The following is a 27,311-nucleotide window of genomic DNA, read 5'->3' on the forward strand; positions in this document are numbered from 1 at the left end:
AAACAAACAAACAAATTAATTAATTAATTAATTAAAAGATAATAAATAAACCGACAAATGCATACACAAAACCACCTGCTGATGCAGCTGCAGCACCAGCAGCAAATCCAGCAGCAGTGCAGCAGCAGCAGCAATAGCAGCACAATAACGGAAAAGCAGCAGCAGCAGCAGCAGCAGCAGCAGGTACTGCAGCAGCAGCAGCGAAACAACAGCAGCAAAACAGCAGGAGCACAGCTTCGCTTACGGGGCACCTTCTCTGCAGGCTTGTATGCCTCTCTCTGCTGCAGTTTTTGCTGCTGCTAGCAGCTGCTGCTTCTGCTGCAGCTCCGCCCGAGTAGGAAGGGGGCCCCCAGGGGCCCCCGGGGCCCCCTGCTGCGGTAGGTACAGAGCTGAGGAGCAGCAGTCTCCGTGAAAACCATTGAAATATAACGCTAAGTCTAATGAGACCAGAGACCCTGGCTTAAACGGCTCTGCTGTAGGCACACCTGCAGCAGCAACAAACAGCAACAGCTGCTGCTGCTGCTCATGCACTGCTGCTGCTGCTGCAGAAGAAGAAGCAGCAGCAGGCATATTAGGGATGCAGCAGCAGCTAACAAGTTGCAGCAAAAACACCAGCAGCAGCAGCAACAGCAAAAGCGGCATTCGTAGCGGCAATTTAGCAGCAGCTGCAGCAGCCCCTGCAGCAGCAGCAACACTGATAGCAGCAGCAACAAACAGCAGCAGCAGCAGCAAACAACAGCAGCAGCAGCAAACAACAACAAACAACAACAGCAGCAGCAGCAACAACAACAAACAACAAAAGCAGCAGCAGCAATAACAAACAACAGCAGCAGCAGCAACAACAAACAGCAGCAGCAACAGCAGCAACAAACAGCAGCAGCAGCAGCAGCAGCAGCAGCAGGAGCAGCAGCAGCAGGGTACCGTGGCAGAGTATATGGTCGGGGGAGACGCAGCAGCTTCTTTTGAAGCCTTTATAATGAAGAGACGATGGATAGGCTCCCAAGGAGACAGACAAATTATGCGCAAAGTAATCCAGCAGCAAACCGCTGAGAGGCAAGCCCGAAGAAACAACTGCAGCAGCAACTTTGTCTGCTGCTGCAAGCCAACGCTCAGACCATACACCTGCACAAGGGCCCCGCCATACGTAACCGTTCCCTCGTAACTCCTCCCGCTGCTGCTGCTGCTGCTGCTGCTGCTGTTGCTGCTGCTGTTGCTGCTGCTGCTGCTGCTGCTGGTCTGGAGAGGGAGGAGGGGAGATGAGGCCCATTGCGCACTCCAACACAAAACGGGTCAGCCGACAGGCATCACGCAGCCCTGTAGCAGCAGCAGCAGCAACAGCAACAGCAGCAGCAGCAACAGCTCTTGCTGCAGTACCAGCAACAGTAGCAGCCGGAGAAACAGCAGCAGAAATACTCGCAGCAGAAACAGCAAAAAAAACAGCAGCAAAACCTAGCGCTGCAGCAGCAGAACCAGCAGCTGCAGCAGCAAAGGCAGCAGCTGCAGCAAAGGCAGCAGCAGCAGCAAAACCAGTCGTACTGTCAATCTCCTCAGGGGTTAGCGGTGGGGGCATTGGCTGTTTTGAATAATCTTCGTCTTCTTCTTCATCTTCTTCAGCTGCTGCTGCTGCTGCTGCTGCTGCTGCTTGCTGCTGCGCGTATGGAGGCCTCTCAATGTGTTGGGGTACCTCTCGTGGTTCAGGCGAGAGAATTTCTGCTGCTGTTGCTTCTGCTGCTGCTGCTGCTGCTGCGAATAGGGGGCCCCCCACAGGCTGCTGCAGCGCTGAACAGCAAACACGGGGGCCCCCCCCTCTATAGGGGGCCCCCAACAATGTAAGGGGCCCCCTATAGCAGCATCTGCTCGGCGCTGAAGGAAGCAAAACTCTCAGGGGGCCCCTTAAATCCGGTGTTCCCCTGTTGCTGCTGCTGCTGCTGCTGCTGCTGTTGCTGCTGCTGCTGTTAGGCGAACTGCCAATGATGCGGAAGCAGCCGACCCCCTGCGGGCCCCCTTGCAGCAGAAGCAGCAGCAAAGGCAGCAGCAGCAGCAGCGGCAGCCGCAGCAGTAGGAGCTGCAGCTGCAGCAGCAGCAGCGGCAGCTGCAGCAGCAGCAACAGTGGCTTCCTGCTGCCTATGTTTGTTTCTTCGAGAGATGAGAAGCGAAGGGGTTTTAATAGAGAAGACATTGGGGGCCCCCAAGGGCCTCTTCAGTACCCTATATAAAGACAGAGGGGGCCCCCCTAAGCCTAAGGGGCCCCCTTGATTTGTTGTTGTTCGTTATGCAATATACTTCGTTTATTGCTGCATATTTCCTGCCTTTTGTTTATAATATTTTTGTTTATTTTACTCTTTACTGGCTGCTGTTTGCTGCTCTATACTCGGGTATAGAGGGGCCCCTTCTATGGGGGGGCCCCCTAAACACTGAGGCCCTCTACACCAAACACCTGGGGCCCTATAAGAAAAACTAATAACTCCTGAGCTTCTTTCTTTAGGGATAAAACTGCTGCTGCTGCTGCTGCTACTGCAGCAGCAGCAGCAGCAACATAGGTTGGGGGCCCCTCAGTAGCTTCGTTTAGAGAGAGACAAGGGGCCCCCTCTGTCTATTATACGTCGGGGGGCCCCTGCTGTCTTCTGGTGTATTAATTATCTTGTGCATTTGCATCGTTCGATTATTTTTATTTTATTTATTATATTTATTTTTCTGCTTCCTTAATAAACCCTCTTGGGGGCCCCAAGCAGCAGCTACTGGGGGCCCCTTGCTGCTGCACCGGACCCTTCGCTTTGCTGCTGCCTCCTCTATAATTCTACTTCTTTTTCTTGTTTGTTCACTGTCTTGTTTATCTCAGCAAGACAGACAACAAACAAATAAGCAGGGGGCCCCCGTGCACGATAGGGGCCCCTGCTACTTTTATATTTCTTATGCTCAGCTGTACACAGGGGCCCCCGGCTGCTACAAAGCCCAGGGGGGCCCCCAAACCCGAGGGGCCCCAGGGGCCCCAAGGGCCCCTGGGGGCCCTTGGGGTTTGGGGGGCCCCCCAGGACCTGACTTGGGAGGCCTGGGGGGCCCCCTGCAACCTCTTGCGGTGTCTGCGCTGCTGCAGCAGCTGCACTGCTTTAGGTATATCTCGGCTCCTTAGGAGAGGCAATCTTCTTTGTGCTCTTCAGCTGCTGCAGTTGGGGGGCCCCCCAGGGGCCCCTGCTGAACTGCTGCAGCTGCAACCACCGAAAGAAGTTTGCCGGCTAGCAGCAGCTGCCCTCAGAAACGCATTCAAAGGAGGGCTCCTTAGCAGCAGCAGCAGCGCGGATGAACCCTGTAGCAGCAGCATCAGCAGCAGCAAGATAGAAGATCCCGCAGCTTCTAGACCCGCTGCTGCTGGTGCTGCTGCTGCTGCAGCAGGTGCTGCTGCTGCTCCTTCATGCTTCTGTCGTTTCTTACCTCTGTGCGCTGATTGCTTGGGGCCCCTAGGGGGCCCCTCTGAGGGTCTTGAGGGGGCCCCCCAGGGCTGCAAGAACTGCGAGGGGGGGCCCCTCCCTCCTGCTGCAGAGGCTGCGCGACTGTCTCAGTTTGCTTTGCTGCCTGTGGGGGCCCCCTGGGTCTCATCGTTTTGCTTATCGAGCGATTTGGGGGCCCCTGGGGGCCCCCTGGGGGCCCCCTTAGGTGTGCGGTTGTTGAGGTGCCTGTACACCTGGGGCTTGCAAGATTCCTTTCTTTTGGGTCTCCCTCCTTTCTCTTGTCGCGGAGACAAAAGAGATAAGGCCCCTACCAGAGTACCCTTAAAGATTACAAATGAACTGCAGCAGCAGCAGCAGCAGCAGCAGCAGCAGCGGGAGCAGCAGCGGCAGAGGGAGCAGCAGCAGCAGCAGCGGCAACAGGGTTTGCGCTGCAGCAGCTGCAGCAGCTGTGGGGGCCCTAACTGTTTGCCTTCGAGCTGTTTATGCGTCACAGGAGTTTGCTGCGGCCCTGCTGCTTCAGCAGCAGCAACAAGAGGGACCCTCTGGGTGTGGGGCCCCACAGCAGGCGGCAGCAGCGGAGTTATCGTAGAGCCGCAGCCTCTCTCTCTCCCCTTCCCTTCTTCTCGTACTTCTAAGGGGCCCCCTGCTGCAGCAGGGGCCCCCGAGGCCTCTACTCGCATCGCTCAGGCAAGCCAGATATACCCTAGACCCTCATCAGGGGCCCCCCTGAGGGGCCCCCTCTCCTTTTTCCTCGTAGCATAGGGGGGCCCCTAGGGCTACGGGGGTCCACTTGCTTTGATTCAAAAAGCAGGGGAACGGGGGGCCCCCAAGGGGGCCCCTCTTCTTGATGTGTTGCTGCATGCATTTGCTGAGGGTCTTCTCTTGGGGTGTCTCCTCAGGTTGCTCTAGGTACACGCCACGGACTCGCTTTAGTAAAGAGGGGGGCCCCCAAGGGCCCCCAGGGGGCCCCTCCATTAGAAGGTAGTAGGAGTGAAGAATCTTTTCTCTTTGTGTGGGGCCCGGACCCTCTGTGGGGCGGGACGGCAGCAGCAGGAAGTGCAGCAGCAACAGCAGCAACAGCAGCAACAGCAGCAGCAGCAGCAGCAGGAGGCTCTAGCAAAGGGGCCCCTTCTTCTTATGGGGGCCCCCAGTTGATGTGCTACTCCTCCGAGGGGCCCCCAAACAAGGGAGAGGTGTGGGGGCCCTTAAAGACACACTTAGAGACACTCACAAAACCCCCTAGGGGGCCCCCCGGGGGCCCCCCTCGATTAGGCCTGGGAGCAGCGGGTGCTGCTGCTGAGTTGCCGCTGCCCCTGAAGGGGCCCCTGCGGCTGTCTGTCTCTTCTGTTGCTGCTGGAGATAGACACGCGCTGCTGCTTCTCAATGATGGTAAAGAGACCTAAACCCTAAACCCTAAACCCTAAACCCTCGCGCGTTGATTACTTATATTGTGCTGCTGCATACATTGTGCTGCTGCATACATTGTGCTGCTGCGTCAGCCAAACCCCTGTATGGCGTCTTACCTTTGGGGTTTAGGGTTTAGGGTTTAGGGTTTAGGGTTTAGGGTTTAGGGTTTTATTCAGGGACGACGCTGGCGCTGGGCTCGAACGACCGGGGGCAGTGTGGGCTGTCTCCTTCTGTCTCCTTCGTCTCTTCGCCTGAAGTGCTTTGTCTCCCTCCTGTGCTGCAGCTAGCAGCAGGAGGTGCTGCTTCTGCTGCTTTTGCTAGGGCCCCACAGCGTAAGCCCAGCAGCGAGAAAAGAGGCAGCAGCAGCAGCAACAGCAGCAGCAGCAGCAGCAGCAGAAAATAAGATGCGTGGATTTTGGGTGTTTCTGCCGCTGCTACTGCTGCTGCTGCTGATGGTGATGATATTACCGGCTCTATGCTGCTGCTGCTGCTGGCTGTGCTGCTGCTGCTGCTGCTGCTGCTGCTGCTGCTACTGCTGCTGCTGCTTCTAGAGGAAGCCCTTCAATTTCACATTTCTTCCCTGTTGCTGTTTTTGCTGCTGCTTTTGCTGCTTCGGCTGCTGCTGCTGCAGAGGTCTTTGTGTGGGGTGCAGCCCCCACACCTGCACCAGCCCCTGCCTCAGCTCCGAACCCGCAGCAGCAGCAGCAGCAGCAACACCAGCAACACCAGCAGCAGCAGCAGCAGCAGCGGCGACGACAAGAACACTCCACTCAGCCCTCAACAGGCCACCGAGGCAGCATAGGCAGCAGACCAAGCAGCAGCAGCAGCAGCAGCAGCAGCAGCAAGAACTGGGAGTTGTTTTTCAAGCCCCTCCCCGTCCGCTTCGCTCGATCTTCAGGCGTTGCTGGGGGCCCCCCTCTGGGGGCCCCTGGTGAGTGGCAGCAGCAGCCGATGAACCACGGGGCCCCCTCGCTGCTTTTTATTTGTGTAGGAGACTTTGCTGGAGCTGCCCTCACAGCAGAAGGACAGTCAGTACCCTCTAAATAAATACTCGGGGGGCCCCCAGGGGCCCCTGTAGCGGCCCCCCGTGAAGAGCTCTACAGACCCACACAGAATTTGCTGCAGCTGCTGTTGCTGCTGCTGTTGCTGCTGTTCCTGCTGTTCCTGCTAATGGTACTGTTAGTGGGGGTTCTTCCGTCGTGGGTGCTCGTGCTGCTGCTGCTGCTGCTGCTGCTGCTGCTGCTAGTGCTGCAGCAGGTGATGATATCTTGCGCTGCTTTTGCTGATGCCTTCTCCCACTGCCGTTTTGTGCTACTGCTGTTGCTGCTGCTGCTGTTGCTGGTGTGTGGGGTGCATGCAGATTATGCGTGTGGCGCTCCGGTGTACGGCCAGCAGAGATGTGTCTCCTCTCTCACACCGGGGGCCCCCAGGACTGCTCTTTGCAGGGGCCCCACAGGGGGCCCCCTGCAGGGGGCCCCCCGCAGCAGCCTCTACCTAAGTTTGCTAGCATCTGCTTTGGGGGCCCTTTTAAATTGCTGGGGCTGACACCAGAAGGTCTTTTATACTCACTACCCCTAAAAGCAGAGACAGGTTCGGATCCTGCTGCTGCTGCTGCTGCTGCTTCTCCTGCTGCTGCTGCTGCTGTTGCTGCTGCTGCAGTGGCTGTAGGCACGCCTCAGCTGCTGCCTCTGGGAGGCGTCGCAGCAGCATCAGCCAGCAGCTGCCACGGGGCTGCTGTTGTCTCCTTCATCCTCCCCGAATACCCCCCTTACTTTCCTATGGTGCAGCAGCAGCAGCAGCAACAACAACAGCAGAAGCAGCAGCAACAGCAACGGCGGCGGCAGCAACTGCAGGAACAGCAACAGGAGCAGCAGCAGCGGCAACGACTGCAGCAGCAACAGGAGCAACAGCAACAGCAGCAACAGCATGAACAGCAACAGGAGCAGCAGCAGCAGCAACAGCAGCAGCAGCAGCAGCAGCAAGAAGGGTTCCCTTCTCTCGTGTCTCTCTGTTGCGGGAGATTAGCGTTGAGGTGTACAGGGCTCGCAGATTTGCTGCAGCTTTCAGGTATATGTACGCGGTTGCTGCTGCCGCAGCTATTTGATTTCTGCTGCTGCGCTCTGCTGCTGAACCTTCCGCTGCTGTTGCTGCAGCTGCAGCAGCAGCAGCACCACGCCCACCAGCCGCTCCTACTGCATCGTGCTGCTGCTGCAGGCATGCAGCTGTTGCTGGCGCAGCTAGCTGATGCAGGGGCCCTTAGTGGGGGCCCCCTCCGCGTGGGGGCCCCTGATGAGGGGGCCCCCGAGGGGCCCCCCGAAGAGTTGTCTGAGGGTCTTAGGGGCCCCCCTGAATACCACTGCATGCAGGGGGGCCCCCCGTCATCTTCTTGGGGAGAGCAGCAGATGGGGGGCCCCCCAATAGAGGGGCCCCTGCCTGCTGTCTTCTCCCTTATCTCTCTCACTCCGGGGGCCCTTCTGGGTTACGTTAGGGGGCCCCCTCGTGATATCTGGCTGTCTCTTTTTGCTGCTGAGGGGGGCCCCCTCAATGCTGCAGACTTTCTTACAGATACTGCTGCTGAGGGGCTCAGCACCGGGGGCCCCTTAAAGGAGCACCAGCAGCAAACGCAGCAGCAGCACACACAGCAGCAGCAAATGCAGCAGCAGCAAATGCAGCAACCCAACAAAGACCGCAAACAGCAGAAACGGCAGAAGCACCAGGAGAAGCAGAAGCAACGCCACATTGAGCAGCAGCAGCAAGAGCAGCAGAAGAAGCAGCAGCAGCAGAAGCAGCAGCAGCTACTGGGGGCCTCTCCTTCTGCAGCATCTGCGCATGAGCAGCAGCAGCAGCAGCAACAGCAGCAGGAAACGACTGATGAATGGCAGCATGCACGGGGCCCTCGGGGGCCCCGCCCCTGTGTGGGCCCTTTATTAGAGGGCAGCAGCTCAGCAGCAAACCCTCCTATTAGGGGCCCCCGGTTTGCTGCTACGGGGCCCCCTTCAGCCAGCTCGCTGGGGGCCCCCCTGACCCCTCCCCCCCAGGAGGGCCCTCTACGGGGCCCCCAGGGGACCCCGGCAGCAGTGACTAGTGGGGCCTCCCAGTTACTTGCTGCAGCAGCATCTCCGTTAGGGGGGGCCTCCCAAGGGCCCTCGCCAGCAGCAGCAGCACCAGCAGCAGCAGCAACCAGAGGCGCCCCCTTTCAGATATCTTTAGAGACACTTGTGCGCGTTAAGCCCAGCAGAAGGTTCCTGAAGCTGCAGCAGCAGCTGCGAGAAGAAGGGGGGACCCCTGCTGAGCAGCAGCAGCAGCAGCACCATCACCAGCAACAGCAACAGCAACAGCAACAGCAACAGCAACAGCCCGTGACTGGAGGGGGGCCGACAGGAGAGAGAAGGGCTTGGGGGCCCCCCAAAGCAGGGGTGGGGGCCCCCGCAACGACAAGTATTCGGCAGGTCATGGAGGAGGAGCTGCAGCAGCGGCAGCAGCAGCAGCAGCAGCAAGAGGAGCAGCTGCTGCTGCAGGCTCGGGTGCGTGCTTCTGAGGCCCCTCTTTCTTCAGTGCGAACGGGGGCCCCCTTAAAGGCTCGAGGGGCCCCCTTAAAGGCTCGGGGGGCCCCCACTAACGATCCCAGCTGCAACTGTTGGGGCCCTGCTGCAGCAGCAAGGATACAGGGTACAGCAGCACGGGGCCCCAGCTTAGCAGAGATCGAAGCAGAGGAGAAGGAGACAGCCTTAGCAATACTTCTTGCTGAAGAGGCTATTTTTTATGAGCAGTTAATGCAGCAGTGGGGCTCCCAGCAGCAAACAGACGGAGGGGGCCCCCTACATCAGGGGCCCCCAGAGGGGCCCCCAGAGGGGGCCCCTCAAACAACAGGGCAGGGGCCCCCTACTACACGTACAAGACGCAGTGCTAATAAAGATAGAGATAGAGATAGGGATAGAGGGGGGCCCCCACGAGCAGGCCCCAGAGGGAATACCAACTTCAGGGGGGCCCCCAAATCAACGAGGGCCCCCGCCGGGGGGCCCCCCTCTAAATCTGTAGGGGCATACACAAGGGGGCCCCCAAGGCCCTCGGGGCCCCCCCACTCCGGGGGGCCCCCAAGAGGAAGGCCTCATTCCAGCGGGGCCCCCAGGGGAGGAGGGGTTTAGTACCCTCCTTTAAAACAGAAGATTGGTGGGGGCCCCTTGGGGGCCCCCTTTAAGCTCAAATGAGTTCAGTAGGGTTTAGCAGGGAAACCTGGGGGCCCCTTGGGGCCCCCGGGGGCCCTTGATTTGATTAAGAGGAGACCTCGATGGTTATATGAAGAGGGGCCCCCATGCATAGGTGAAGGGGGGCCCCTCTCTTTCTTAAAATCTCTTTAGGGCCCTCTTAAGCCGCGATAGTTTGTGTAGGGGCCCCTCTAGGGGGCCCCCAAGGGGCGTAGCCGTTATTTAGGGTTTAGGGTTTAGGGTTTAGGGTTTCGTTGGTTTGCTCCTTACGAGAGTTGAGGGCCTCAGTAGCCCAGGCAATGATAGAAGAGAGTTTAGGGGGACAGAGGGGCCTCACAGATGGAGACAGCAGCTCGAGGGCCCCCGTAGCAGCAAGGAGACGTTTAATTTCTTCTGTCTCCTTTGGAGTCAAGACGATATTTTCACTGTCTCTTTCTTGCCGCTTCTTAGGCCCCCGACGATCTTCCTTCTTCCCTGAAGGACTGCTGCTGCTGCTGCTGCTGCTGCTGCTGCTGCTGCTGCTGCCGCCCCCAGGCCTCTCCAAAATATCCTGCATTCTGTAGCAGCAGAAACGCCAGTAGCAGCAGCAGCAACAGCAGCAGGGGAGACAACAGCAACAGATAAGCAATCTTCTGGGGTAGAGACAGCACATCAAACACAAGCTGCAGCCTGCAGAAACACCAGCAACTGCTGCAGCAACTGCTGCAGCAACTGCTGCAGCAATTGCAGCACGGAGCAACGCAGCGGGTCTACAGAGCGCCAGCAACGGCAGTCAGCAGCAGCAGCAGCAGCAGCAGCAAGGCCGGGAACAAGAAGCCAGGAGGAAAGAATGCAGCAAGCAGCAGCAGCAGCAGCAGCAAGCAGCAGCAGCAGCAGCAAGCAGCAGCAGCAGCAGCAGCAGCTGATGTACCTTTGTGCTGCTTTGTATAAGGCGAGGGTATTTTGTAGTTTTTCTTCTGTTTGTTTGTGGGGCCCCCTCAGTTTTGCTTGCTGCATTTGCTGCAGCAGTTTTGCGAGTGTCTCTGCTTTTATTTCTTTTGCTGCTTCTTCGTTCATTATCTCTGCAGCAGCAGACAGCACCTCCTGCCGCTTCTGCTGCAGCAGCCTTAGGGCCTCCCGCGCTTCAATTTGGGGGCCCCTAACCCTCAGTAGAGGGCTTAAGGGGCCCTGCTGAGGGGGGCCCCCTGAGCCTGTTGCCCCGCCTCCTTCTTCCTCTTCCGTGCCTTCTTGCTGCTGCTCTTGCTGCTGCTGCTGCTGCTCCTGCTGCTGCTCTTGCTGCTGCTCCTGCTGCTGCTGCAGCAGGGCGCGCACGCCCCCAATGTAGGAGACAGTCTCCTCCCACGCCTCCGTCAGCTCTTCTGTTGTCTCTGTAGCATTTTCATCTAGGGGGGCCCCCCAGGGGGCCTCAGGTTCTTCGTGGGGGGCCCCCAGAGACAAGGAGAACGGGGGCCCCCCCCAAAGGGGCCCCTCGGGGGCCCCCCATAGGGCCCCTTCGGGGGCCCCCCATAGGGGCCCCTCGGGGGGCCCCCCATAAGTGTGGGGTCTCACAACACGAGAGGGAAACTCTCCTGAAATAGAAGCAACAAAACGCTTAAGCTCGGGGTGTACGTACAGCTCAGGCTGTAGGGGCCCCTTAAGGAGCTGGGGAGGTGAAGATAACAGAAGGGGGCCCTCAGGAGAGACAAACGAGAGACCCCTGTCTCTCTTTGTCTCCTCTCTGCTTCCTTTTGACTGGGGGCCCCTGCTGCCTCCAGCTGCTGCGGGGCCCCCCTTCCCCTTCTCGGGGGGCCCCCTGAGTTTCTTGTCAGGGGCCCCCGGTGCTAACTTCTTGTCTCTTCCTACTCCTTTGGGGGGCCCCCCTTCCTCGTCTCTGCCTTTAAGAGAGGCCCCTGCTGCAGCCTTCTCTAGAGCAGCAGCAATTTGCTGCGGTGTCTGGGGCCCCCCTGCTGCAGCAAGCGCTGGCCCCACACTCTCTATATACAGCCGCTTCAGGGCCTCTGGGCCCCCAATCCAGAGGCTGAGGGGCCCCTCAGTCAGCAGCTTGCTGCAGCAGAATATCTCTTGAGTCAGCTCAAAGGGGCCCTCTCCTTCTTCTGTCTCTGGGGGCCCCCCTGTAGGGTATTTGCTGTTGCGCTCTTCAACTTGGGGGCCCCCAGAAGACGGCAGCTTCTTTGGCTCTCGCCAGTTGGGGGCCTCAGCGGGATCCTGCTGCTGCTGCTGCTGCTGCTGTTGCTGCTGCTGCTGCTGCTGCTGCTGTTGCTGCTGCTGCTGCTGCTGTTGCTGCTGCTGTGCCTCTGCTTGGAGTGCCTCTACAAACTGCAGGAGGTTAATATTGAGCTTCCAGTAGATAAGCTGCAGCAGATGCTGCAGGGAGATGGGGTTGGGGGCCCCCAGGTTATCTGTGCTGCTTAGAGGGGGGCCCCCAAAGAGGGGCCCCCTAGCAACGGTTGCTGGGGGCCCCTGAAGGTACTGCTTTCTACTCAAAGCCCCTTGGGGGCCCCTCCCGCTGTCGTAGGGCTCCCTCCATGCTGCAGCAACTTCTTCTTTTGTTATATCGGGGCCCACAGCCAATTCACTGCTGCCAGTTGCCTCCAGCACCCAGCTCAACCTGCTGCTGCTGCTGCTGTTGCTGCTGCTGCTGCTGCTGTTGCTGCTGCTGCTGCTGCTGGTAGAGGTAGGGGAGAGAGGCGCGGTGCTGCGTGGGTCGTAGTAGTGGGCCCTCAGTACATAGGGGACACCCGGCAGCAAATGAATATCAGCAAAGATGCAGCAGCAAGGGGCCTCCTGCTGCAGCAGCAACAACTCCTCTGGAGGCTGGAGGCGCTCCTCATTGAGTAGGGGCCCCTCATCGGTATCTGCTGCAGCACGCCTTGAGGGGTGGCCTTTCAGGGCAGAAGAAGGGCCCCTAAGAGCTGCTGCTGCTGCTGCTCCTGTTGCTGCTGCTGTTCCTGCTCCTGCTGCTGTTGCTGCTGCTGTTGCAGCAGCTAATGCTGCATCGTGCTGCAGATCCTGAGTGTAGCGGCTGCTGTCTTCTATAGGGTGTCTCTCTGCTGGGGTCTCAGGGGGGGGCCCCCCTCTCACCAGTTGCAGCAGCTGCGCACACAGCAGGGCCCGGGGGGCCCCCGGGGGCCCCCCTTCTACTGTGAGGCTGAGGGAGAAGCGCCCTACCTGGGGGCCCCTAACAACAAGCCTGTGGTTGCAGAGAAGAATTGCTTCTCCGTAGGGGCCCCCACAGAGGTCGGAGAGCTCTGGGGGCCCACAGGGGCCCCCTAGGGGGGCCCCCTGCCAGACGGCCTTAAAGCTAAGAGGAAGGGTTTGAATAGATAGGGGCCTCTGAGGAGAGACAGAGCTAAGGGTACAGGGGCTCCCAGGGGGCCCCCCCCCTGCTGGTTCTTTGATAGAAGCATCCGCAGTTGGGGGCCCCTCAGCAGCAGCAAGGGGCCCCACAGGGGCCTCTGGGGGCCCCGGGGGCCCCTGAGGAGGCAGTGCAATACTTAAAGAACAATGAACAGCTCTTGAAGGGGTAGGGAGTGCAGCCTCAAGCAGCAGCAGATACCTGCTCGCATAGTACTGCTGCTGCTGCTGCTGCTGCTGCTGCAGCTGGTGCATGTGGGGCTCAGTCAGGGGCACCTTTAAGAAAGGAAGCAAAGGGAGACAACGAAGATGAGAGGCCCCGAGGTTTAGGGCTGCAGTTCGTTGTTGCTGCTGTTCTTGTGGGGCCCCTTTAGCAGCAAGGGGGCCCCCTGCTGCAGCAGCAGGTACACAGACAGGGGGCCCCAGGGGAGTCAAAGAGAGACGGAGGAGGGGCCCTAGACCTGCATGCGGTACCTGCAGCAGCAGCAGCAAATAGGGGGGCCCCCATGAGAGGCTCCAGAGGGCCTCAACCTCTGCCTTATACCATATCGAGTGGCAGCCGGGGGGCCCCCTCTCGGGCCCTACAATAGGGTACTGCTGCACACAAAAGGAGAGCGGGGGGGCCCCTAAGAAACTCTCTACGCTGAGGTGCATGCAGGGGGCCTCCGGGGGCCCCTGCGCTGCTGCCTGGGGGGCCCCCCCACCGTCTCTAGGTAAAGCCCCAGGGGCCCCTGAGGGGTCATTTGAGGGCCCCTTGCGCTTGCTCTGCTGCTGCTGCTGCGCAGCAGCTGCAGCAGCACCCTCCGCTTGCTGCTGCAGCTGCTGCGGCTGCAGCAGGGGCCTCCTCCAAGAGACAGTCAAAGGTGCTGCTGCTGCAGGGGCCCTCAATAGAACAAGAAAGGCAAATACCCCGGCCCCCAGCTCGAGGAGACAGGAGACAGGGCCCCCCCCCTCTCCGTGCAGCAGCAAACTGCTGAGGCCCCTAGCTAGATGCAGCATCTGGGGGGCCCTCCTCTCTGCCCCTAAGCTAGGGACCCCCACATCTTCTGTCAATAGGGCCCCCTTAATGCGCTGCAGCAGCAAACCTGCAGCAGCAGCAGCAGATCTGCTGCTGCACTTGGGGGCCCCCCAACTACCCCACCCCGTAGCCAGCGTGTTAACGCTCTCGGGGCCCATCAGCAGCTGTGCTGCTGCAGCAAACTCCGCAGCAGCAGCAGCAGCAGCAGCGCTTCCTGCGCTCCCAGCAGCATCCGTAACTGCACCCGTGCAGCAAGCAGCAGCAGCAGCACCACCACCACCACCACCATTTCCAGCAGCAGCAGCAGCAGCAGCAGCAGCAGCAGCAAGCCAAGCATTGACCTGCGGCGTCTTTGAGGCCCACTGCGGAATTATTGTATCCAGGTTGAGGAGATGGCAGGCTGTCTCTTGCTGCTGCTGCTGTTGTTGCTGCTGTTGCTGCTGCTGCTGCTGCTGCTGCTGCTGCTGCTCGTTGGTGCCCTCCCCGTCAGGGGGGCCCCCTGTCTCCCTAACGGGGCCCCCCTGTTGAGTGTCTCCGTGGGCCCCCTCCAGCAGCAAGGGGGTCCCTTGAAGAGACAAAATAAGTGTGTGGGGCCTGAAGTAATTTAATAGGCGTCTCCTGTTTGCTGCAGCTGTCTCTGTTGCCTCCCCCGCAGCAGCAGTGCTGCTACTAGAAACTCCTGCTGCTCCTGCTGCTGCTGCTGCTGCTGGGGGGAACAGTCTCTTCTTGGGAATGTTAAGGAGACAGACTGAGGCCCTCAGCGGCAGCTGGAGAGACAGGGGCCCCCAATCATATTCATACAAATCGCGCAGGGGGGCCTCCTCTAAGCCCTGCTCCGACAGAAACACCGAAAAGGTGGGGCCCTGCCAGCAGCAGCAGCAGCAGCAGCTGCTGCTGCTGCTGCTGCCGCTGCTGCTGCTGCTACAGATGCTGCAGCGCCTGGGTGCAAGGGCCCCCAACAGCGCCTCCCAAGGGACCCAGGGGCCCCCTTCAAGTCGGAGGCCCTCAGGGGGTACTGGTGGGGGCCCCCCTGTAGCCCAGGGCACTCCCCACGTCTTCAGGGCCTCCTGAATGATAGCAGATTTATTCTGCAGCAGCAGCAGCAGCAGCAAGAGCAGCAGCAGAAGCCACAACAGAAGCGCTGTCGCAAAATAAGCAGCTGCTGCAGAAGCTGCAGCAGCAGCAGCGTGAGGGCAGCACCACTATCAATACTAGCAGCACCATCAGCAGCAGCAGAAGAGCAGCAACCGCAGCAGCACCGCTATCAGGAACAGCAGCACCATCATCTCCATCAGCAGCAGCACTACCACCAGCATCAGCAGCAGCACCACCACTATCTGCAGCAGCAGCAGCAGCAACAGCAGTCTTACGAGATGTGTGGCGCTGCTGCGGCGGGAGGAAGCAGCAGCCCCCGATGCTGTCCCCACTGCCCTAGGCGTCTCCGTGTTGCTTTGAGGGTTGCCGCTGTCTCTCACCCGAGGAGACCCTCCTTCTTGTTCTGCTGTTGCTGCTGCAGGGGCCCCTGGATGTGCTTCTGAGGGCCTTCTGTCTCCTTCAGGGGCCTCCCCACCCCCGTCAGCAACAGGGGGGCCCCCAGGGTCATCAATATCTATTTCTGTTGGTAGTGGGGGGCCCCCCCCAAGCAGGTGCTGCAGCAGCACTGCAAAGGGCCTCCGAACGATGATGGGGCCCCCTTCTTTTTCTCGCAGAACTTCAGGAGGTGCAGCAGCAGCAGCAGCTGCTGCTGCTGCTCTCCGTTGCTGCTCCTCTTCTTTATTAAACGGATGCTGAGGGCTACTAAGAGGGAGGGCCCCACTGAAGTCTGTTAGATATTGTTCATAGGGCAGCTGGGGGCCCCCCCCTACCTGGGGGCCCCCTTTGTTGGGGGCCCCCCGGGGGCCCCCTAACTCCTCCAGCCCCTGCGAAGCAAACAAACCCCCAGGGGGCCCCGCTAGCTGCTGCAGGGGCCCCCCACCCGACTGCCGATTAAGCAGAGACACTGCAGGGTTGTCTCCTTCTCTTGCTGCTGCAAGCAGAAAGGGCCTCCAGCCTAACATCTCCTCAATGGGGCCCCCCCCAAGGGGCCCCTGAAGGGTCCCTCCTGCCCCCCTTCCTGCTGCTGCTTCCTTTTCTGTTGCTGCACCTTCTTCTCCAGCAGCAGCAGCAGCAGAAGCAGCAGGAGCAGCAGCAGGAGAGCAGGGTTGTGTCTTTAGCCTAACCGAAGCCCAGAGGCCCTTAAGACAGTAAGAAGAGACAAGTGAAGGAGACAGAGGGAGGAGTACTTCTTTTCTGCCGGTAAGGGCTTCAATAACAGGTGGGGGCCCCAACCCTGCTGCAAGAGGGCCCCTGAATGCTTTGAGTATAGCCTTAGCTAGTAGGGGTCCCCATATCTCTCTAGGTTCGTTAGAGACTGGGAAGACAGGGGCTTGTGAGGGGCCGGCATAGGGTATTGTATCGTCAATTTGTATAGGCCTCCAGCAGCCCTCTAAATAAAGCCTAACAGTATAGTCCCCAGAGGGGTTTAGTAGAGGCAGGCCCCCTTCTGATTGGGGGTGTATTAACTCCCACAAGAATAAACCTCTAGGGATATATGCTGCACACTCGGCGATAAAACTAAAAACTGAGTGCAGATACTGTCCAAGGGGGCCCCCAGGAAGCTCTCCTAAACTAAAGCGTCGCGTACAGAAACTCTTCAAGTGCACTATCATACAACAACGTCCTATACTACTACAAGCCCCTATATCTGTAGGGGCACCCTCCGGGGGGGCCCCTACAGATCCACAGGGGGCCCCTACTCCATTGGGGCCCCCACCAGGGGGGCCAATAGGGGGGGCCCCAGGACAGGTACCAGGAGGGGTACAGCATACAGTGCCTGGTGCAGGGGGGCCCCCTAAATCTAGACAAGTATGAGAAAGGAGCTTGTCTCCATATTTTGCATTCAACTCCTGCTGGAGGCCCCCACCCACAGGAGGGGGGGCCCCAATGGGGGCCCCTGAGGCCTCTAGAGGCCCTTTGCTGTTGCCTACAGATTTAATAGGAGAACTCTGAGGGCCCCCTTCTGATTGAGGAAGGTTAGGGGCCCTCTTACGGTTGTGCAAAATGTAAGAAGGCTCTTCTGGAGGAAGAGGCTGGGGGACATCCTTCCCTTTAGAGCTAGAGGGGGCCCCCTTAGGGGGTTTGCTACGCTTTGAAGAGGCTGAGGTTAAAGCTGCTGCTTCTGCTGCTGCAGCAGCAGGCTCGCTAGGAAGAGAAGGAGAGGCAGAGATGTCCGCAGACTCAAGAGCTTCATAAGGAGGTTTGGGGGACCCCAAGTGTATAGCTCTTGTCCAACCAACGAAGGGTCCCAGCAACTCGGGAGGGATCGTGGGGGCCTCCTTAAAGGCAGGGTCTTTAAACTTAGGGGCCCCCTCGGGGCCATCCACAGCGCCTTTCGCCTCCAGGGGCCCCTTGAGTTCATTCGTTGAGGTGTACGTACACCCCAGCTTGTGCCCAGGGTATGCAGGAGGAATCTCAGCAAAGGCTTCCGGCCTCCCCAGAGGCTTCAAGGGCTCCAGAGGAATAAACTGGGGGGCCCCTGGGGGCCCCTCTTCAGGAGGGGGCCCCTTAGAGGGGGCCATAGAGAAGGGTCTTCTGTTGCGTTAGCTTGTAGGAGCTGTATATATGCGCTACAGATACACCTCAATTTCTCTTTTATTTAATATTTTAAACAAAAAAATTAGAATTTTATTGTTTTTCAAACGTAAAGGGCCCCCAAAGACTCCGCAGCTTAAAGGCGGCGAGCCCGGGGGGTCACCACGCCGCTGAGCTTGAGGTGTCTGTGCATCTAAAAGAGCTGAAATAAATTAAAAATTCAAGAAAAATATACAACTAAAAGCTATTTTTGAATATTTATACGAAAAATACAATGAAATAAAGCCAAATACCTTCGAAAGGGGCCCCCAACTCAACTATTATTAACTAGGGGCCCCTCTTGTGCTTTCCTAGGGGGCCCCCAAAGTAGCTTGAAATAGGGGCCCCTATTTATCTAAAAGGGCCCCCAACTGTAATTAAAATAGTGGCCCCCCAAGCCCCTAAAGGGCCTCCATCTGGGCCTCAAGTAGGGGCCCCAAAGGCCTTATCTGCAGCAACAAACCCTTAAAGAGCTCCCCTAGGGCCCCTGAGACGTAGGGCCCTCAAGGGGTATTAGGAGTTAATATGCATAAGCCATTTAGGGGCTTCTTCTTCTTCTCTTTAACGTGGCAATAGAATGCAGCAATAAACCCCTACACCCAATTGGTTAAGCATTTAAAAAGAAGCTAGCTATATAAAAATGCAGTACTTAGTCAGGGGTAAAGAACTAATGAGGTGTATATACACCAGCGACTAACAAACAAACGCTACATAAACCAGGCAGGAGCCACCCGGGGGGCCCCTGAATGAAAGCAGCACCCGCATGTGGGCATACAAAAACGTCTTCTAGGGGGCCCCTTGGGTCCCCAAGGGCGAACTTTGTGTCTCTTGGGGGCCCCTGAACGAAGCCCTTCAAAGGGGCCCTTGGGGGCCCCTGGGGGCCCCTGGGGGAGATGAAAGGGGGCCCTTAGAGCAGGCCCTTGGCTATCCCTATGGGCCCCTAATGGGGGCCCCTAAAGGGGGCCCTTAAAGGGGGCCCTCAGATTGGGGCCCTTAAAGAGGGCCCTCAAAGGGGGCCCTTAAAGGGGGTCTTCAAAGAGAGCCCTTAAAGAGGGCTTCTAAAGGAGGCCCCTAAAGGGGGCCCCTTAAAAGAGGCCCCTTAACGGGGGCCCCTCAGGGGGGCCCCTCAACAGAGCCTCTTAAGGGGGCCCCTTAAAATATACTTTGGGGCCTCGTAGAGGCCTTAAAAGAAACAGGTTGAGGGTTTAGGGGGCCCTTCATTTTAAGGGTCTTCTAGCTTCAGTAGAGCATTTGGATTTCGTTCTCTGCGCGCACAAACCCTAATAAACCCTAAACCCTAAACCCTAGGGATGTAGCCCCCGCTGTTCTCATGGGGTTGTAAGCCCTATCCCCGACCCCTGTGTATTAATCCAAACCCTAAACCCTAAACCCTCAGACAGCCAACACGTTGCTATCTGGTGAGTTGTTGAGGTTAGGGGGGCGAACCTAGTTATGTCCCCAGTAGACTTTGAGGGTTTAGGGTTTAGGGTTTAGGGGACCTGAAGGCTTGAGCCTGTTGTTGGGAGACGTGGGTGCTGGGCATAGTAATACACTTTAGAGATGGATGAGAGACAGCAGAAAAAGATAGGAGACAGCCCCCAGTTAGATATAAACAGCGGCTTAAATGAAAGAACTCGAGGCGGCATAGATGTTGTGCTACTGCAGCAACGCCTGCGTTCGACTGAGCCCCACAAACACAAACCCTAAACCCTAAACCCTAAACCCTAAACCCTAAAACCATATAACAAGGGTTTAGGGTTTTGCTCAAAGGCATTCGCTTCTTCTTACCGTTCGCGTGCCGTCCAGACGCAGACTTCGTAGCCGCCGGCAACCCTTTGCCACCTGTACACACCCTAAACCCTAAACCCTAAGCCCTAAACCCTCAGCTTTAAACCCTAAACCCTAAACCCCAAACGCCCCCTAAGTCGAGAGAGCCAGACAAGTAGAGACACAAAAAACCCAACCAAATCATACTCCAATCCCTAAACCCTAAACCCTAAACTCCAAAACCCTACTACGCTGAACTCTAAAACCCCTAAACCCTAAAACCCTAAACCCTAAACCCTAAACCCTTAGCCAACCTGGCGTCGTTTAGGACTACTGTCCTTAGCTTGCTGCAGCCTTTTAGCAGCTCAGTAACGCTCATGTCGTTTACACCCGAACAAGCCCCTAAGTTTAGAGCCTCCAGGTTCTGTGGTGTACACACCGCAAACCCTAAACCCTAAACCCTAATCCCTCCAAACCCTTCTTTCAAACACTAAACCCTAAATCCTACCACGCATGCAACACCACTCGGAAGAGTCTACTCATCGCTAGCCAAGCGTTCAAGGTAGCCCTACAGAAGGCCCTAGGGCATAGGGTTTAGGGTTTAGGGTTTAGGGTTTACAGGGCAGCAAGCGGCCACAGCTGCGAGTCCTGCTTCGCTGATAGAGTGGCAGCCCTTGAGGCACAAGCTTAACAGATTGGGGCCCTGCACCAAAGCAAACCCTAAACCCTAAACCCTAAACCCTTAATCCTAAACCCGAAGAGGGCTACGGTGTCCACGGGTACTCCCTCGAAGGTTTTGTGCGCTGCGTTGCTGTTGCTGCTGTTGCTGCTGCTGTTGCTGCTGTGGCTGCTGCTGTTGCTGTTACTGCTGCAACCGCAGCAGCAGCAGGAGTGGCGTTAGAGGTTGCGTGGTTTAGGGTTTAGGGTTTAGGGTTTACCAGTGCGGTTGCGAGGGTTTGTAGCCCCACATCGGATATATCAGAAGCTTCAAATGAGACCTTTCTTAGACACCAACTATGAAGGCGTTCAGAGTGCTGCTGCTCTTTACTTCTTTTTCTTTTGCTTCGGGGGCCCCCTCCCCAAGGCATGCAAGGGGGGCCCCCAGAACCCTCTGCAGGGGCCCCTGAACCGCAGGCGTCCAACGCCTCGTGAAGAAACGCGTCTGAAACCCCGTGCAGCCTGCAAACCATAAACCCTAAACCCTAAACCCTACAATATAAACCCTAAACCCTAAACCCTAAACCCTAAAACGGGGCATACAGCAAATACCCTAAAATCTAAACCACAAATAAACCCGAAAGGTGAAGACGAGATATACAACATTTCCAAGGTAACCGCCACGAAAAACCCTAAACCCTAAACCCTAAACCCTAAACCCTAAACCCTATAGTGTGGCCCTCTGCAACTCTGCCCTAAGCCTTAAGCGTAAAACCTTGAATGCGCAGCTGTAAACCCTAAACCCTAAACCCTAAACCCTAAACCCTAAACCCTAAACCCTCGTTGCGGACCCGTTGAGTTCGAGCTCCTGGAGGTTCGCAGAGAGTGAACGAGCAAACACCATGCAGTCTATGTCTGAGAGGACGGCGAAGGGGAGGCCGCAGCTTCGGCTCAAGCTCAAAGCCTTCAGTTGACCTGACAAACCCTAAACCCTAAACCCTAAACCCTAAACCCTCGGCGCGAAACAAACCAACACCCCAAACCCTAAACCCTCACACCACTTGAACGTACACCAAAGGAGAGACACAAACAGGAGGCAGCCGTCGGGGTTTCTATGCTGCAGACTGCCTTTTAGGGTTTAGGGTTTAAGCATTAGGGTTTAGGGTTTAGGGTTTAGGGTTTAAGGCTTACCGAGGAGAGGTCTTAGCCGTGAGAGGCCCTCCGCCGTGACTAGCGGCTGCTGTTGCCGAGCGCAGCACCACAAACGCTAAACCCTAAACCCTAAACCCTAAACCCTAAACCGTGCAGCAAGTGAGTGTTACTTTGCAGGCAAGTGCTGGTATTTGGGAGGGACTGTGGTATAGAAGGTATTAGGGTTTAGGGTTTAGGGTTTAGGGTCTAGGGTTACGAGGTTCTGGTGGGGGCCCCCAGGGGCCCCCTGGAGGTCTTTGGGTGTCAGTGCATCTGCGAGCCGAAGAGTTGTGAGGGCCCCCATCCTCAGGGCACAGAGAGATAAAAGAGAGTCGTTCACGGGGGCCCCCCCAACGTTCAGCCTGCAAACCCCAAACCCTAAACCCTAAACCCTAAACCCTAAACCCTAAACCCTAAACCCTAAACACTAAACATTAGACGCTAAACCATAACCCCTAAACCCTAAACCCTGAAAGCAAACACCAAATACCACCCGCGACGGTCAAACACAGGGCAGGTGGCTCCGTGGTTGCCGTCTGCTTGAGGGTTTAGGGTTTAGGGTTTAGGGTTTACCGGGTGTAGCCAAATGTATGCAGTTTAGAACCAACGCGCTGAGCTATACGCAGCACGCAGCCCTCCGTGACGCCGCCCACAGTCAAGCTGAAAACAAACCCTAAACCCTAAACCCTAAACCCTAAACCCTAGCGCCAGGCTAGAGAAAGAATCCACTTCCGAAAGCAGCGCTTTCAGCAGCAGCAACCAGCTACGCAAAGAGCAGCAGCAGCAGCAGCAGAAGCAGAAGCAACCGCAGCAGAAGAAAGAAACAACAGCAGCAACAGCAGCAGCAGCAGGGCAGCAGCAAGAGCAGCAGCAGCAGCAGCAAGAGCAGCAGCAGTACCTGGTTAGAGTGGGTGCTGCAGCAGCAACAGCAGCATCAACAAGGATGTCTGCTACACTCTGCCTCTTTGCTTCAATTTGTGCTGTATGCAGTTTGTCTAAGGACCTCCCCAACGCCGCCAAGGCCCTGCAAACCCTAAACCCTAAGCCCTAAACCCTAAACCCCTGCCTTGCAGCCTAAGCTGCACGCCCGAGGACAGCGAGACAGAGACAGAGCTAACACCACCAATAAAGGCAGTCGCTGCAGCAAAAGCAAACGAGGGTTTAGGGTTTAGGGTTTAGGGTTTACCCCTCAGTGAACTTCTCGCCGCCATAGCAAATGAAGCCAAAGGATTTCAAACCCTTGCAGCTGTCTTTTAGAGCTGCGCAACCGAAAGACAGCGAGGGTTTAGGGTTTAGGGGTCAGCCTCGCACTGACGCTCTGCAGGTCCGGCGGGCTAAGGGTTTAGGGTTTAGGGTTTAGGGTTTAGTACCTTCTAGAAAGGTGTCGTCTTTCGTTTCAATGCCTGCAAGCGCGAGGCCCTCCAAGGGGGCCCCCTGAAGGGCCCTCAGACCCTCAGGGGTTAGCAGAAACCCATCGAGCTCTAGGGTTTTGAGGTTGGTGCTGCGCGCAAACCCTAAACCCTAAACCCTAAACCCTAAACCCGTACACGCTGAAGTGCGCCGCTGTGAGGAAGCCCCAGCAACAACCGTTGGCCTAGGGTTTAGGGTTTAGGGTTTACACCCACCAGCGACTAAGGAGCACCCTAAGCTGCTCGTCTGTTAGAAGCACACGAGCTGATGCGCAGCAAATACGCAGGGGGAGACGGCAAACCCTAATTGCAATTAGGGTTTAGGGTTTAGGGTTTAGAGGGGGGATTGGGGTTACTAGCAAAAATCTTTCTTCCTTATTTGTTTAGAACTATAACACTGGGAGTTGCAAGGCCTAGGGTTTGGGGTTTAGGGTTTGCAGCTAGGGGCTTGACTAGGGTTTAGGGTTTAGGGTTTAGGGTTTAGGGTTTGCCTGTCTCTCCAATAGACTTCACTTTGGTCAGTGCGCTGCATGCCGCTTCATGAAAAGCCCTGCATAAGGAGTCTCATCAAACCCTAAACCTTAAACCCTAAACCCTAAACCCTAACCCTGAGCCCTCCCTCTTTGTGGATTTCGTCATGGTGGCGGTTTCTCGAGGGTTTAGGGTTTAGGGTTTAGGGTTTAGCCTACCTGGAGACAAGGAGACATCTTAAAAAGTCTGGCAGCTCTAAAAACTCTAAAACCCCGGCCAGCAGATTCATACTCAAACGAAAACCAGCCCCTAGGGGCCCCTCAGCAGCAGCAACCGGGGGGCCCCCTGCAGCAGCAACGGGGGCCCCTCTAGAAGGGTCCTCCTGATGGTTAGTAGTACCCAGGGGGCCCCCTGGCAACTCCTTTAGGGGCCCCTCTGGGGGCCCCTCTGACCCCACCTCTGGGGGCCCCTCTGGGGGCCCCTCTAAGGGGCCCTCTGATGGTTGTTTATCTTGGGGTCCTTGGGTCCTCCTCTTACGTGAAGGGTGGGGGGCCCCCCTTTCTGTCAGACCCTCTGGTGTATCGGAGGGGGCCCCTGGGGGCCCCTGGGAGGGGCTATATGCTTCGCTGCTGCATGCAGCTGCTGAAGCTGCTGCAGCAGCTGCAGCAGCAACTTGAGGGGCGCCGAAGCCGCAAGAAGAGGTTTTCTGGTTTGGTGTATGCTGTCTCCTTGGGGTACAGGAAAGGGGGCCCCCTTCATTAGAGGGACGGGGGCCCCCTTCATTAGAGTAAGGGGGGCCCCCCATCCTGTTTAAGAGCCCCTTAGGGTAATAGAGGGGCCCCTTAGGGTAATAAGGGGGCCCCACAGTGTCGTAGTGCTGCCTTTGGGGGCCCCCGCTGGCTATGTCCGGCGGCTGAGCGCAGGCCTGCGTAAACCCTAAACCCTAAACCCTAAACCCTAAAGTTGAGCTCTAAACCCTAAGAGCTTCTTCTTCAAGAGATAGTTGCCTCGAGCTGCAACAAATAAAGTATATAGAAAAAAGGGGGCCCCTGAATAGGTGCGTAGTGGGGGGCCCCCTGGCCCCTAACTGTCTCTCTTTGTCTGTTGTATATATTATTGTTTCTGTTGCTGTATACAAGAAAAACAAAAGCCATATAATATAACTTAGAGCGAACTAAACAAACTGAGAGAGAGAGAGAGGGGGGCCCCCTAGCTAAGAAGCTTCAGGGGGCCCCCGTGCCGTCTGTCTGTACCCTAGCACTTCAATAGAGGGGCCCCCCTCTTTTTTTTGTCTCTTCTTCTTCTGTCTCCTTTGATGCCTCTTATCTATCTCTCTTCAATCTTTACTTCCTAACCCTTCTGCCCCTCTCTCTCTTTCTATATACCCTCATAAACCCCTAAAAGGCTGCTAATAGACAACAGCTAATAATAAGGGGGGCCCCAGGGGCCCCCCAGAGCAAGTAAAAAGTATTCAGCTAGCGGGGCCCCCCGGGGGGGCCCCCAGGGGCCCCGCAGGCCATAAGAGGTGGGCCCCCTACGTGGGGGCCCCCTTTTCAAGATTTCGTGTTGCTGCTGCAGCAGCAGCAGATGACTGTACACTGCGGTGTCTGCTGCTGGCAGCCCTGGAGGCTCCCCCTGGTTTCGGGGGCCCCCCTACCCCCTTTGAGGGGCCCCCAACCCCTGTACCCTTTTCTAGCAGCTTCCTCGGGCTTATGGGGCCCCCCCTCCTTGTACTTAGATTATTATTTGTGTATAATTTGCTTTTCTTACCCCTCCCACTATACGAACTCCCGCTGCTGCTCTCAGCCCTATAGCTGCTGCTGCTGCTGCTGCTGCTGCTACTGCTGCTGCTGCTGCTGCTGCTGCTGCTAGTGTGGGGCTTCGCGCGGCGCGTCCCATTTCGGCCTCTAAGGGGAGAGGGGCCCCCCTGCTGCCCCTTGAGGGCCCCTTCATCGCTACCCCCCTCTGAACCCTCTCCAGCAGGGGGCCCCCCTAAACACCCTTGGGGGGCCCCTGCAGATGCAACGCGGGGCCCCAGTAGGGGCCCCCTTAAACTCCTCCTAGGAGACGACCGCGAAGCAACTGGGGAAGCATCAGCAGGTGCAGCAGCAACAGCAGCTGCTGCTGCTGCTACACCTGCTGCACCTGCTGCTGATCCCAAGCTGCATGCGAGCCCTGACTTTCTAGGAGTAATCGCAGCTCTAGGGGGGCCCCCAACAAGGGGCCCCTCAGGGGCCCCTTCTGCTTCGGATGCTTGAAAGCTTGCATGCGCCCCATCTGCAGCAGCAGCTTCAGCAGCGGCAGCAGCAGCAGCAGCAGCAACAACAGATCTTCCATGGGCAGCATGAGCTGCTGCTGCATTTGCTGCTGCTGCTACTGCGGCTGCTGCTGCTGGTAGTGGCTCCCCTACAAGCCCTGGCGAGTCTAAGAGGGGGCCCCCCTCAAGATCCTCTGAGGGGGGCCCCGCTACTGCTTGACGAGGAGAGCTGCATGCACTTAAAGAAAGAGATAAAGGGGGTACTGAGCCCTGGGGGGCCCCCTGGGGGCCCCCCCTATACGACCAAGCAGGGGCTGGTAGAATTCCGGGTGAAGCGAGGGCGTCTTCAGAGCAGTGTGGGGCCCCACAGGCTTGCTGCTGCTGCAGTTGCTGCTGCTGCTGCTGCTGGTGCTGCAGTTGCTGCTGCAGCTGGTGCTGCTGCTCTATCTGGTGGATCTGCTGCTCGAAACGACAGCAGCAAACATCTTGCTGCTGCAGCGGCAGCACACCTCTATACCCTGAGCTCAAAACCCTCTCCATCTCTACGCGAAATATCTCCCCAACAATACGGCTGAAACAAAACACACAAAGCTGCATGTACACCCCAAATGCTGCTGCTGTTGCTGCTGCTGCTGCTGCTGCTGCTGCTGCTGCTGCTGCAGTACACAATTTTGTGCCCATACACCCCAACCGGACAACAGAATTGAAGCGAACAAAATAAAAACAAAATAAATAAAAATAAAATAATAAAACTAATAATAATAATAATAATAATAATAAAATTATTACAAAGATAATTAACAGCAAACGATAAAATGCAGCACAACCCCCAAACCGTTACTCAAAACCCTAAACCCTAAAACAGCGTAAAAGGCACACAACTCCCCACCCATGCCACCCTAGGGTTTAGGGTTTAGGGTTTAGGGTTTAGGGTTTAGGGTTTACTTGACTATTTGTTCAAAGGTGGGGCGCATGCGAGGATCTGTCTCCAAACACGCCAGAGCCAAGTTCACTAAAAATGGGTCCTGCGCGCAAACCCTAAACCCTAAACCCTAAACCCTAAAACCCTAAACCCCAGGCCCTAAACCCTAGGCCCTAAACCCTAGAACCTGACATCCTACAGCTAAGGAACGTCTGTAGCATCTTCAAACAGCTGCTGTTGCACGGTTTCTTCTAGAGTTAAGGGTTTAGGGTTTAGGGTTTAGGGTTTAGGGTTTGTATACCTTATGTTTAAACAAAGACAGAGATATTTTATATTTAGAATCTGATAAACACTTCCAATGAGGAAATCCTAGAAGACGAGCAGCAATTACACCGAACGCCCAGACATCAGCGGGCCTATCGTAGGCTGCTGTCCTCTGCTCAGGCGCAATGTACCCCTAAAAACATCACAAAGGAGACAGTTAAAAGGAGACAGACAGTTAAAAGGAGACAGACAGTTAAAAAAAGAGAGACAGTTAAAAGGAGACAGACAGTTAAAAGGAGAGAGACAGTTAAAAGGAGACAGACAGTTAAAAGGAGACAGACAGTTAAAAGGAGACAGCAAAAAAAGACAGCTAAAAGGAGACAGTTAAAAGCTAAAGGAGACAGCTGAAGGAGACAGTTACAAGGAAAAGGAGACATTTAAAAATAGCAGGAGACAGTTAAAAAGAGACAAAAAAGACAGAGCTAATTAATAAAAGATAAAAGGACGCAGAAAGAAGAAAGACAGACAGATAATTTAAAAGAGACAGAAAAAGAAAGAGAGACAAAAGGAGACAGTAGAGGGAGACATATAATATATATATATATATATATACATATATATATGTAAAATATATATATATATATGCATATACTAGAAGGAAGGAGACACAGTAAAAGGAGACAATAAAGCTCGACCTCATACAAAGCAAGAAAAGAGACAGAAAAAGCGAGCTTGCGCAAGCCAAGGACAGGCAAATACCACCACCAGGGTTAGGGTTTAGGGTTTAGGGTTTAGGGTTTAGGGTTTACCTCAGTGCCTGGGCCCTGAGTCATTTCGTGTTCAAAGTAGCGGTGCTCCGCTACCCTCGCGACCCCAAAGTCGGTGACAAGAGCTCTCCCATCCTGCGTCCACAAACCCTAAACCCTAAACCCTAAACCCTAAACCCTAAACTCAAAGTTTGTGTATGCGTTGAATTGCGTATGAATGCAAAATGTGAAGGTATAAAAGTGGGTATTGAGCAGAGTAATTTATAATAGTATGGGTTGAGGGTATGTATGTAGCGCTAGGGTTTGTGGTTTAGGGTTTAGGGTTTGTGGTTTGTGCATGCCTTGATGAGTATATTAGCTGGTTTTAAGTCGCGATGCAGCAAATGAGGTTTAGCTGCTCGAGGAGAGTGCAGAAAATGCATGGCGCGAGCAGAGTCTAACAAAACCCCGAAAATAAAGTCCGAAGACAGCACAAGGCCGGCAGCTTCATGCCGATTTAGCAGACAT

General features: G+C 56.4%; 4 protein-coding genes across 4 annotated transcripts; 1 reads left to right on the forward strand and 3 right to left on the reverse strand.

Annotated features, from left to right (window-relative positions):
* Window positions 1-240: 240 nt before the first annotated feature.
* EAH_00038010 (methionine aminopeptidase, putative) lies at window positions 241-2,179 on the reverse strand (the record flags this gene model as incomplete). The annotated part of the gene is made up of 3 exons (XM_013391978.1): window positions 241-389; window positions 922-1,314; window positions 1,537-2,179. The coding sequence occupies 3 exons, from the start codon at window positions 2,177-2,179 to the stop codon at window positions 241-243; spliced, it is 1,185 nt and encodes a 394-aa protein (XP_013247432.1).
* A 733-nt stretch (window positions 2,180-2,912) lies between these two features.
* On the forward strand, window positions 2,913-8,998 carry EAH_00038020 (hypothetical protein, conserved; the record flags this gene model as incomplete). Its single annotated transcript, XM_013391979.1, has 5 exons — window positions 2,913-4,199; window positions 4,346-4,835; window positions 5,030-5,185; window positions 5,485-5,881; window positions 6,214-8,998. 5 exons carry the CDS (start codon window positions 2,913-2,915, stop codon window positions 8,996-8,998), a joined length of 5,115 nt encoding a protein of 1,704 aa, XP_013247433.1.
* A 506-nt stretch (window positions 8,999-9,504) lies between these two features.
* Window positions 9,505-17,047, reverse strand: EAH_00038030 (hypothetical protein, conserved; the record flags this gene model as incomplete). Its single annotated transcript, XM_013391980.1, has 4 exons — window positions 9,505-9,615; window positions 10,202-14,518; window positions 14,801-15,972; window positions 16,186-17,047. 4 exons carry the CDS (start codon window positions 17,045-17,047, stop codon window positions 9,505-9,507), a joined length of 6,462 nt encoding a protein of 2,153 aa, XP_013247434.1.
* A 1,274-nt stretch (window positions 17,048-18,321) lies between these two features.
* On the reverse strand, window positions 18,322-26,939 carry EAH_00038040 (hypothetical protein, conserved; the record flags this gene model as incomplete). The annotated part of the gene is made up of 17 exons (XM_013391981.1): window positions 18,322-18,364; window positions 18,888-18,941; window positions 19,181-19,290; window positions 19,486-19,569; window positions 19,805-20,045; window positions 20,375-20,498; window positions 20,715-20,790; window positions 20,932-21,076; window positions 21,288-21,374; window positions 21,613-21,738; window positions 21,901-21,973; window positions 22,085-22,215; window positions 22,813-23,519; window positions 24,252-25,422; window positions 25,797-25,876; window positions 26,075-26,230; window positions 26,847-26,939. Coding segments are annotated over 17 exons (3,501 nt in total), but the record flags the coding sequence as incomplete, so codon positions are not given.
* Window positions 26,940-27,311: the final 372 nt, after the last annotated feature.

This window comes from Eimeria acervulina, genomic scaffold (assembly GCF_000499425.1).
Source record: "Eimeria acervulina Houghton genomic scaffold, Eah_scaff426, whole genome shotgun sequence".
Taxonomy (NCBI): domain Eukaryota; phylum Apicomplexa; class Conoidasida; order Eucoccidiorida; family Eimeriidae; genus Eimeria; species Eimeria acervulina.